At 34.0% G+C, this 12,642-nt stretch overlaps 1 protein-coding gene across 2 annotated transcripts; it reads left to right on the top strand.

Moving 5' to 3' along the window:
• Positions 1–5,588: 5,588 nt before the first annotated feature.
• On the top strand, positions 5,589–11,465 carry LOC139482011 (echotoxin-2-like). 2 transcript variants are annotated; one of them, XM_071265647.1, is made up of 5 exons: positions 5,616–5,733; positions 6,451–6,517; positions 6,836–6,899; positions 8,974–9,215; positions 10,803–11,465. In XM_071265647.1, the coding sequence occupies exons 3-5, from the start codon at positions 6,851–6,853 to the stop codon at positions 11,220–11,222; spliced, it is 711 nt and encodes a 236-aa protein (XP_071121748.1). In that variant the 5' UTR covers positions 5,616–5,733; positions 6,451–6,517; positions 6,836–6,850; the 3' UTR covers positions 11,223–11,465. The 2 variants fall into 2 exon arrangements, with proteins under 2 accessions (XP_071121746.1, XP_071121748.1); XM_071265645.1 differs by lacking the exon at positions 6,451–6,517 and having other exon boundaries at positions 5,589–5,733.
• Positions 11,466–12,642: the final 1,177 nt, after the last annotated feature.

Genomic DNA, 12,642 nt, shown 5'->3' with positions numbered 1-12,642 from the left:
AGATGGATGTGTTTCACATACCTTCTATATAACAAAGTTACAATTGGTGTGCCACTGACCTCTCTTTACAATTTTCTGTAAAGTGTTCAGTCAAAAAAGAATGTTGACACATAATGTACTAGTCAACATCAGTAAAGATACAGAAGTTTGACCTCCAGTTGATCATTTCATATAATAAAAAGGAAGAACTATTACATTATTCAACAAAAACATTCATTTGCATGGCAGATTCGCATGATAAAAAAATCTAACCAAATTGGAAAAAGAGATAATATTGTGATATTGAACACAGGGGTCAAATTTATTTTGCAGAAATCGGAGATGAGAATTTGGTATTCAAACATTTGCCAAAAAAAGCATTGAAAATTTTAGGCACATCACGTTTTATTAAATAGAAGACCAATTGAGCAATATTTAACAATGTATCAAATCATCTAACTCTAATACTGTTTGGTGTAATTTTCAGACTTATATATACAAGTACGTCTGAGTCAGTTATATATGCTATGTGACCATTCAGGTGGATTAGATAAAACAAGCAGAGTGTTCCGAGAAGGGTAAAGAGTACTCTAAGAGTGGAAAGCTCAACATAAGTTTTTTAGGCTGTCAATCCTTTTAAGATTGCTTCTTGATACACTCTTTGCAGATGCGATTGATTTTTAACACTTTTACAGATGTGATATACAAATTGACCGAAAATACTATCAAGATATTTGCAAAAGCTGTAATAAAAAAAAACGATAAGTAACTGGGCTATATATGACATGTGACTCCCAATGCTAGTCAATATGGGTCCATAGATATAGGAAGATGTGGTGTGAGTGCCAATGAGACAACTCTCCATCCAAATAACAATTTATAAAAGTAAACCATTATAGGTCAATGTACGGCCTTCAACACACCGAACAACAAGCTATAAAGGGCCCCAAAATTACTAGTGTAAAACCATTTAAACGGGAAAACCAACGGTCAAATCTATATCAAAGAAAATCGAGAAACGAGAAACACGTATAAATTACATAAACAAACGACAAGTACTGTACATCAGATTACTGATTTAGGACAGGTGCAAACATTTGCCGCGTGTTTAAACGTTTTAATGGTACCAATTGCAAACCTTCTCCCTTTTTCTGAATCAATAGCATAACATCACAACATAGAAAAACAGACGATAAAATACCAATAGGCAGGCTTTATTCAATAAAAAAAAACACGTAAATTAACACCAGTTCATAAATTGTGTTGATTGGAACTTAATATGTTCTCAAACTCGGTACTCGGTAGATACAATCATGAAATGAAAGTGTTCCCGTTTCGATAATCAATTTAATTTAGAATTTCTTTTACAATTGAGCTACCCAACTGTGTTTTTTTTTTTATTTTTGGAAGCACAAGGACAAGCATTGCATAAACTAGCCTTACATTTTGAATAGTCACCAGGGATTTGCATTGATAGATTCTGCCAGATTTGCAACTTGTTAAAGGGAGGGGCATCAATCCCGATATGCAGACAGCTCTAGTCTCTATTCATAACTAACTAAACTAATAAGGTCACCTTTGGGAACCAAAAGAACTACAATTTCAAAAGAATAAACCTTTAAATTGAAGTTTAAACTTCATAGGTCGTGTAATAGCCAACGAGACGGATACTTTTATCCACCAGTGAAACAATGACATTGATATCAACATTCAGCGTGATGCAAGTAAAAAATTGCAAAAATTCAGAAATGTAACTGTATATATAAATTCAGGCGCTTGTGTTTTTTTTTTTTGTTTTTTTTATATTTTCGAATATACTCTTTAATATTTTTATCTTGTTTATTACAGCTTTCTTACTCTAATCAATGCGATTAAACAATAATGGTATTTTATAGATTTCCTTTGCCTCTGTGGAAATGAAGGAGAAATCAAATATCAGAGCCGTAACTACATCGAGGCAAATGCCTCATGTTGGAAATTTCAAAAAAAAACCTGAAACAAAAGACTACTTTACATCAAATTGTTTTCACGGAAAGGCTTGCAAGAAGCAAGTTCTCTCCACTCTCTGATGTAGCCCCTGTATGGTTTTCGGGATTCATGTTTCTATTTTTCTTTTAGTTTTCAGAGTTGATGGTCTATTGTTTGTACTTCTGTGTCCCGGGTTTGTCTTTTGTTCATTTATCGTCCTACTTTATGACTATAGTCTGAGTGTTGATTTTCATTTGTAAACGTGTGGTTTAGCAATGTTGCATGTCGACCGATGTCCAGACATTGTGCGAGAAAATATTTTAAGAACATACGATGCTACTAGACACAGAAAACACCGTACAGAAAACAATGTTAATTTTTGCATGGAGAATTGAACTTGATATCAAAGAATACAAAATTGGCTCTCTTTTTTTGTAAATAAAACTAAAGAGCTGACATGGTTTAAAATAAAGTAAGACCGGCAATTTCCCGGTACCAAATCATGTCTAAAATAACATTAATATATTGCCATATGACCTTTTACATTGACCGGTTAAACTTGCATTAAGTCGTGTTTAGACCGTTCAACAGAAAATAAAGGAATAATGAGTAAACGTGCAGGAGACCTAATTTCACACAAAGTCAATGCATATAGAAAAAATACAAATGATCAATTGTCAAAGTATTTATTCCTGTTCTTCGTATTGATAGTTGCTGGAGGGTCTTCAACAATATACGAATCGTTAATACCGTGAAACAAGGTGAAGATAATCCTTAGTGTCGACTTAAGCAGTACTAGTACTTAAAGTATAATACTGCACTGTCACTATATTCAAATCTAGTCATAAAAAATCATCACAGTCTAAGCACATTACAAGGCAAGAACAGACAGACAGACAGATCCGGTTTTAATGATTATGAGAATAACGATTTTTGCTGTATATTACATATCGGTCTACTTTTAATGTTGTCCCCTTAAAGTCTTAAAGTACAATGAATCTATTTTTTTTTACTTTGAGACTAGATAATTGTAAAAAAAAATTAGCTAAACATTAATTGCGTTTCAATGTTACAAAGAGTCCGAGAAACGCGCACATATCAGTCCCATTAGCTTATAATAGTGCATTACTTTAAAAAAAAAACCTCAGATAACCTATTTTGGGTTTTACGTATATTTAAAGACAACACAGTCAAATGACAATGGGAGCATTGTTTTGTGACAGTTTATAAATCACAAAGCAATGATAATTATGTGTGCTTTATTATTTTAATGGATATTGATATTATATAGCTGTGGTTTTCTATTGATCTTTTCGGACCAGATCTTTCCGTAAAAGGTGATAATTATTACACTTAACTGCTGAGAAACCCCGTCGATCGGAGGAGGGGCGATATCCCGTCGTTGGAATAATATTATCTATCGTTTTTATTTTGATTTCATTGGTAAATTGTGTGTGAATTATGACACGTGACTCACTGGTTCTTTGTTTGTAATTTTTAACATTTCTTTTGCACACAGAAGAAAGTTTAAGCAGAGGACACTACATGAAGCACACGGAGTTCAACATCTCGTGACTGATCTTAATGGATTATTGGAAAACAAATATTCGTCAATAGATTTAGCGTTTATATATATATATATGTGTGTACAAACAAGCCGATTCTTAAAAAAACAAACATGCGCTCAAGAAGTATTTTGTGTCAAATATTATGTGGAAAATAATCTACCGATACAGGAATATTTCTAGACTAAAATAAAACTAAGACTTTTTATAATAAATTGATAAATCGCTTGATAGCTTTCCGAGTGCTACTGATTTTAAAATTTAAATTTGATTTTAAAATTTAAATTTGATACTGATGCCGTATATCTAGTATTGTTTTTGGATTTTTTATATGTGTATTCTTTCTTACAGTAACATATAATACATATTGTAGGTCGTGCAATTCCAGAAGTTTTAAAGAGATACTCAAAGGAAACGATCGTTTTATGATATGCGAATTAACCATCATTACTTCCTGAGAATACAAAATTTTGATGGATAAAGAAATTTACGCAGTACATCAAACAGAAAAGAGACCAAGAACCGATTTTGTAAACCCGATTTTTTTTATATTTACGAAATTATAAAAATACATGAATAATAAATGAGTATACCAATATGCCAAAACCAATCCCAAAAGCAGCTTTATTTGTCATGACTTTACTTGATCAGTAGAGCTATGGCAATATTCGTCAATTTTATCTGCACATTTCAAATATATAAGCAAATTAAATGCAAATATAACTATTTACCATACATTTCTAGCTGTGTTAAATATCTTTCTTTATCATATCTTTGCATACATATTCAAAGTAACATATGCCCAATATAATTACACATACATTTCTAGCTGTCTGAAATATCTATCTTTACCATATCTTTGCATATGTATTCAAAGTTACATATGCCCAATATATTTACACATGACATTGATATTATCATTTGACCACATTTCTTCATTAAACAAATCGTCTGCAAATCTATGTATTTACCGTACATTTAGGACTATGTTCAAAGACTTTTGATACGTTCTGATTTGACATGCATTTCAGCCGACTATAAAGACTAACAAAAATATTCCTTTACAATACATTTGACAGGTCTCTGCATATTAAAGGAAATGATGCTTTACACCCCTCTATAAAGTTCTCGTTTTGAATTGATTTACATACCAGGAAATGTAGATGCACCTTACTCTTTATAACCCCAATAAAATTACTTGAATGATGATGCTTTGCCACCTAGACAAAGATACACATTTGCGGATATATTTGCATCATAGAAAAATACATGACAAAGATTTTCATTTGCAGAGGTATACAAATACATAAGTTTGTGAAAGTTTTGAGATGGTCATAAATAAATATAAATTCTAAACTTTAAAATGGTTTGATGAGGTATTAATATATTTTATAAACCGCGGTCTCTCATAACCGCCCATAGGAGGGTAAAGCATAATAAATGTTAATATTTACTTCATGCAAAGACTATATAAACTAAATGCAGTGGTTTATAAACATATGTAAATGTCGGTCTCTGAATACATTTACATAACATTTGCATACCTCTTCAAATCCGGGATTTCGTGTAGTGAGAGACATGAAAAAAACATGAAACACGAAATATCATATAAAAAAGTAAATAATAAATCAAATAACAGGAAAAAACATATGACAAAAATGAACGAAAACTACAAAAAATGTATCAAGATAAAAAAAATCTTTCCATTTTAATTTGGAAAGTGTACTCTGAATAAAAATACAAGTCAATCGCAACTCGCGTGCAAACTAAGGCAAAGCAAAAAATATTACGTATGTTTACGCTTACCCTTCCTTCCCTAATTGTCAATGCTTACCTCAACACCTTTTATGCAATTTTGGAACAAGCACTGTTAAAGTCAGACTAGTTCCTTAGAAGTAATCGGCTAAAAAAAACTTGTAAAAAAAAATAATACTACCTATTACCTACCGTACATTTTCAGCACGTTAGCGGAAACGTTTTTTTAGTTCGTTTGGCCTAACGCAATAAGAGATCTATTACATTTTGATAATTGATTTGCGAATAGAGTTGTTTCCTACCTGTAAAGAAATCCGTGCGAAGCATGCTTCCAAAAGGTAGATCCAATCGTCATAACTCGGCTGAGTAGCAGAATCACCCGAATATTGCCGATTGAGCTAGTGTTACAATTTGATAAACATATATCAAGTTGTTTTCCAGGACAACGGACTTGAAGAAAATACAGGTAAGACAGTCTAAATTATTAGGTGTACGAAATTAAGTGTACTTAAAAAGCAATTTTGAATAAATAATATATAAGAATAACATCAAGCGTTGCATATAATTATGATTCATATATTTTGTTTTTAAATCGTAAATTGAAAGAAACCAATCATTCCGTACCGTGATTGTCTCTGGGTTGAACCTTTTCCTCGATGCAAGTGTATGTTTCATAAGTAATGTTTTAATTACTTTGTTTACATAAATTTGCATTTAGAAAAGCAAAGTGATGGAATTGTCAGACAATGTACAAGTTGGGCCCTAGTCAGTTTTTCCCGCTTTTCCTAATTTATTCCAAACCCAGGATAAGGTTGTTTCCAACCATACGTTCCCTTTCGATTGCATTGATCGTCCAAAAAAAAGAAGAGATTCAAACATGCGGAACCCTCCCCTGGAACCGCCCTCGTAATCCACCATATGACATAAAATGAAATTGCAGGGATAAGGGAATTATCAACATAAAAAAATTTATAAATATAATCCAACGGGTTCAACGAAGATGCACTTCATATATTATAAATTCACGTTTACAATTACGCAAGGATCTTCGAGGGATCCGACTCCCAAGGAGCTCGAGCAGTACATGGAAAGTTAGTAACGGCCAGTAAGCTTCATCATACCATATAGACAAATATTGCCATATTTACACCTAAAAAACTACCAACTTTTATATATCTTGTAGATGCCAGGCATGAACACTTCAAATATATCTAGTAGATGCCAGACATGAACACTTCAAAACTGCACCGGTAAGCCAGTGCACAGAGTAGTTTTTAGCGGTAAAACGGTCATATTTGTCCATTTCTTATGATGAACCGCAAGAAAATTATTTAACCATTTAATTTCAAAAAGGGAAAAAAAGTGGGGGGGGGGGGGGGGGGGGGGGGGGGGGGGGTCAACGTTTATTTGTTCCGCCTAACAGAAGTTTCAATGAACATAATATTCCAGAATATGTTTTCCTTTTTTGGAACTTATATTATGAAGAAACCTCTATTCCGTGACACCTCTACTGTTCTTGAAGAGGGGTAGTGCGTATTAAAAGGAAATTTTTATATTTTGTTTTTCAGGAAGAAGTTCCAGTAATGTCCACATTGAGCTATGACTTTTTAAGGTTGCTGGTAGTTCTAGCAGGTAAAACTTTTAATACCTTCATAGTTATATATTATGCAAAAGAGGAAGTATATTAAAAAATGCATTTAAACAAAACAACTTTTCTGCGTTAAAAATTTGTTGACGTCCAATAAGACAATTTCTGTAAAATGCAAAAATCTGTCACTATTTCTGTTCACAATACACGTGTGTCTATGAATCACCTTTTTAGAATCTAATGCATGAATGCTGAGTTACCGTAATTTTTCCAAAAGTGTATAAACCAAACGATTTAAATGCTTAAGACATTTTCAACAATGGATATTCATCATTGACGTAAAGTAAGTTTTTTTCATTATGGTGTACGAACAACGAGATTACCCAAAGTCCTTTAGATTTAGAGACCGAAAATTTGAGAAAAAAAAACAGAATGGATATTAACCTGAACATAGCAAAGACATTTAATAGTTGAGCATTGTGTGTAATTGTCAATTGACAGATGATGGTGAGTTTTAGTAGAATTTAGCTAGTATGACAACAATATGTCCATATAACATGAGGATGTTCTTTCTATTTTTTTTACTTTTGCTATATATCCGAAAATTCGTCCCTTTTGGCGTTAATTTTTGTGTGATTCAGAAGTTCCCCATGTAAAACCGAAATATCTAAATACAGGAAAGAACAGTTATTACCGTTTAAATTTGACTTATTCAAAGTAACTTCCCTTAGGTAAAAGACTATAACTATGGAAGAAAAACTATTAGAAATAATATAATGAAAAAAAGTAGGGCTTGGCGGACATTTTTTTTTTACTGTGCTCTAGATGGATAAAACAAGAGGATTCTGAATATGTAACAAAAGAATTAAAACCAAGAGGAGCGATCATCCTTAATAGTGCGTGTTCTAACTTTAAACAAATCGAGAAATAGTACAGAAGGATGTTTTAAACAAGAGGCTATCACAACGACAGCAAACCGGATTTATTTACATTTATTTGTGTCCTGGCAATATCACAAGAACCATTAATGATGAATGGTGAAAGTGAAAATCATCAATATCAAATTTGACCTCCACTTTGTCATCAGTATCAACATTTTGAAATAATAATATTTGAAAAGCTTAGAATGAATGGTTCATGAATAAATGCAACAACATGAATGGAAACGCCATTTTACAATCTTTCAAGAACCATAACGTCTGAACAGTAAAAGTCAAAATCGTCATTATGGAACTTGACCTCTATTTTGTCATCAGTAACAACATATTAAAATTTCAAAAGCTTTGGTTGAATGGTTCATGAGAAAATGCACGGACACGACGGGAAACACCATTTTCAATCTTTCAAGAACCTTAACTCCTGAACGGTAAAAGTCAAAATCGTCATTATTGAACTTGACCTCCATTTTGTCATAAGTAACAGCATATTAAAATTTCGAAAGCTTTGGTAGAACAGTTCATGCATAAATGCACGGACACGACTGGAAACTCCATTTTTCAATCTGTCAAGAACCATAACTCCTGAACGGTAAAAGTCAAAATCGTCATTATTGAACTTGACCTTCATTCTGTCATAAGTAACAACATATTAAAATTTGGGAAGCTTTAGTAGAACAGTTCATGAGTAAATGCACGGACACGACTGAAAACTCCATTTTTCAATCTTTCAAGAACCATAACTCCTGAACGGTAAAAGTCAAAATCGCCATTATTTAACTTGACCTCCATATAGTTGTCAGTAATAACATATTAAAATTTTAAAAGCTTTGGTTGACCCGTTCATGAGTTAAAGCACGGACAACATTTGATTGCCGCCTTTCAAGAACCATAACTCCTGAACGGTAAAAGTCAAAATCGCCATTATTGAACTTGACCTTCGTATAGTTGTCAGTAATACGGTTCATGAGTTAATGCACGGACAACATTTGATTGCCGCCCGCCCACCCGCCCGCCCGCCCGCCCGGCCGCCCGCCCGCCGTACATCCCCAAATCAATAACCGACATTTTTGTCACAAAAATCCGGTTAAAAAGGGTATGTAGGTTTAGCAGGAACCCACTGGTTATTTTTGTCATGCCTTATACAATTTTGATGTAATGGCTGTGCATGTTTTTCTTGTAGGGTTAATTTCCAACTCTGTAGGCTTGGATCCAGCCACTATAAGCGCAATTGTTACAGTCGCTGGTACTGTTATTTCATCTGGTTCTAGTATGTCGTCAAGTCCTAATGACTATAAAGTTGTATGTGCCATCGAGGTTGAAAACTGGACAAGGTTTACTCTTGAAGACCCACATTCTACTGTAGGGATGGGGCGTTTGCAGTCTTCGCCAGTAGTGATTAGACCAGGTTCAAGGGAAAAGTTTGTGAGTATTTTGTTTTGGCAAATTTCAAAAAACTATTGTATGAATTCTAAACAATATACATGTATATGTTGTACATGAACGAAATTGACATATGCTTTAGGTATGTTTCTCTCATATTTACACTTTGAGAGGGCTGTGTCATTATTTATTTTACACGAAATGTATTCAATATTTTCAAATTAGAATGATTGCATATGATATACGTGTGTATAGTTAGATTATAAACTGACTGACTTTAGAAACAAAACATTCGATTAGATTTTTAGTTTTTCATATTTAATATATAATATGCTTGTTTAGGGGCCAGTTGAAGGACGCCTCCGGGTGCGGGAATTTCTCGCTACATTGAAGACCTGTTGGTGACCTTCTGCTGTTGTTTTTTTCTATGGTCGGGTTGTTGTCTCTTTGGCACATTCCCCATTTCCATTCTCAATTTTATGAAAACCTAAGTTGAATATATACTGTTGATTCATTTCTCCGTTGTCTATTTAAAGTCGATATGGTTGAAAGGAACACATCTCGTTTGACTTATTTACATTTGTCATTTCGTGGCCTTTTATAGCTGACTATGTGATATGACTATACGGTAAGCTGGTTCATATTCTGGACGCCATCCTTTGCTCTTTTCTAATATAAGGCGTTCATTATCACTGAACTACATGTAGAATATATATTTGTTTAGGGACCAGCTGAAGGACGCCTGAGCCTCCGAGGGCGGGAATTCCTCGCTGCATTGAAGACCTGTTGCTGACCTTCTGATTTTGTCTGTTCTATGGTCGGGTTGTTGTCTCTTTGACACATTCCCATTTTCCATTCTCAATTTTATTTGCTTATTGTTGGAGGCCTTACGGTGACCTATAGTTTATTTCTGTGTTATTTTGTCTCTTGTGAAGAGTTGTCTCATTGGCATCATACCACATATTCTTTTTAATATATATTCTTATTTATTGTAGATAGCCCACAAGTCATCATGGTTTACTTAAACATAATACATGTATGTTAATGTATTGTAAATAGCCAACAAGTCGTCATGGTTTATTTCAACATATTTGTTAATGTATTGTAGATACATGTAGCCCATAAGTCGTCATGGTTTACTTAACATATATTTTATTGTTTTGTAGATAGCCCACACGTCTTCATAGTTTACTTCAAAATATATTTTAATGTATTGTAGATGACCCACAAATTGTCATGGTTTACTTCGACATATATTTTTTAATGTATAATAGCCCATAAGTCGTCATGGTTTATTTCAATGTATTATAGATATCCCACAAGTCGTCATGGTTTACTTGAACATGTATTTTAATGTATTGTAGACATCCCACAAGTCGTCATGGTTTACTTCATCATATCTTTTAATGTATTGTAGATAACTCACAAGTCGTCATGGTTTACTTCAACATATATGTTAATGTAATGGAGAAAGCCCATAAGTCATCATGGTTAACTTCTACATATATTTTAATGTATTGTAGAAAGCCCACAAGTCGTCATGGTTTACTTGAACACCTGTTTCAATGAATTGTAGATAGCTCTCAAGTCATCATGGTTTACTTTAACATGTATTTTAATGTATTGTAGATAGCTCACAAGTCGTCATGGTTTTCTGGAACCTACGGAGTAGCGTCATGGTTGATAAATGATCGTCGTGTTGTTGTCTTGTGGAATTGTCCTTACAGTTTTTGGTGGCGCAAAAATGTGTTAGGAATTGGATTGACGGAATCATTTTATGGCGTTCATCAAAATTGGTTCAATCAAATGTACAGTGGAAGAAATGGTCAAGGTTTGAATTTTGTGCGAGGCGAATACCGCTATGAGACACCAACAATTAAAATAGCTGATGAGAGATTTGAAATTACTGGTACCATGGGAACTGGTCACAAGACAACAGCGCGTATTGTTATTAGACCTATTAACGACGAAGATCTTGCGGCATCAATAACAAATGAACTTGAAAAACAGGACAAACGTGGGTTAGCTAAATTTCTAAAAAGAGGTTAACATATCAGTGATAACAGCCGATTGCATTGAGTGTGTAGGTAAAGGTAATATATTTGGTTAGCTTTCTTGCTAGTCAAACCGTGAAGTCATTATTAGGTAAGGTATACTACCCTCTTTTCGAAGTAGCCTTGTCCTAAAGACAGATAAATGTAGATGGTTATCTGTCGGACTAGTCTCCTCTTAAAGGAGGGTAGTTTACCTTACTTAATAATGACTTCACGGTTTAACTAGCAAGCAAGCTATTCACATTCAATGCAAGCTGCTGTAAAATAAATTAAATTGATCATATACAATGTTTTTGTTTTCTTTACATCGCTTGCTTTAGTAGAGGGGCACTATATTTCTCATCTGTGCGTCTATCCGTCCCGAATCAAAATAAAGTTTGGTTTACGGTATGTTGTGGTAAGCTCACTATGTTCAGTATGAAGTGATATAAGTGTATTTTTATTTATTACTCCGGGCAATAGTTTGAGGTAGGGGTAAGGGAGAGGGCTCAGTGACCGATAGGTCTTATTAGATTGCTGTAATACTATAGCCTGTTTCGCAAATGACAGTTATACTCATCCAATCTTGAATGACTAGGATTATCACGTTCTTTTTACTGAAGTCAGTAGTTCTTTGCGGTACTTTGGTTTCCTCAACCAATAAAATGTTACCGGCTCGAAATAGTACAACGGTGTAAGAAGTGGCGTAGAAAAACCAATATTCATTGTTACAGGGGCAGATCCAGCCATTTTAAAGGGGGGGGGGGGGTCCCAACCCAGGACAAAACAAGGGGGGGGGGGGGGGTGTTCCAACTATATGTCCCATTCAAATGCGTTGATCGGCCAAAATAAAGGGTGTTTAGAACCCCACCCCCTGGATCCGCCATGTTGTACATGGGACATTCAAAGCAAACGCTGTGCATATGTTTATAGTTTTCAGATCTTCTATGGTGGTAGTTGTTGCATGTTGATCTCTTGACCTGCTCCACCTTCTGCCAACTGATATGTGGACACTTGAGTTTCTCGTCTCATGCCCTTCGCTGGGTTAATGCCTGAAACATCTTGTTCAGGTCCTGTATGAATAATGTGTGTATTTGGCATTTCTATTGTATTTATTTGTTGTCCGGAAGTGACGTACCATATCGATTTCTGTAAACAGAAGAATAAAACCCAATATGTACATACAAATATAAAATATAATTAAAAACAAATTGTTCAGAGTACAATTAAAGGGATTTTCACATGTAAATGAAAAGACAATTTACTAAATAGATTCGTCATATTACCGACTTTGGACTTCGGAGTTTTTATTTTCTTCGACATCACCTCTTTTGGTTGCTCTTTATTGACCGAACGCCAGAATTTCCTAACATATAGTATACATTGTTGTACATTACAATATGTAATTCGAAGACAAAAATAGTCTATTTGTCATA

This window comes from Mytilus edulis, chromosome 7 (genome assembly GCF_963676685.1).
Source record: "Mytilus edulis chromosome 7, xbMytEdul2.2, whole genome shotgun sequence".
NCBI lineage: Eukaryota > Metazoa > Mollusca > Bivalvia > Mytilida > Mytilidae > Mytilus > Mytilus edulis.
The sequence above is the reverse complement of the archived record's forward strand: the minus strand, read 5'-3'. Positions and strand labels throughout refer to the sequence as shown.

What these genes read in the sequence shown, in the direction of transcription:
- LOC139482011 (XM_071265645.1), top strand. Translation starts at nt 6,851, where the DNA reads ATGTCCACATTGAGCTATGACTTTTTAAGGTTGCTGGTAGTTCTAGCA. An exon ending in GTTGCTGGTAGTTCTAGCAG is followed by an intron (nt 6,900 to 8,973) that starts GTAAAACTTTTA and finishes TTTTTCTTGTAG; the next exon opens with GGTTAATTTCCAACTCTGTA. An exon ending in CAGGTTCAAGGGAAAAGTTT is followed by an intron (nt 9,216 to 10,802) that starts GTGAGTATTTTG and finishes AATGTATTGTAG; the next exon opens with ATAGCTCACAAGTCGTCATG.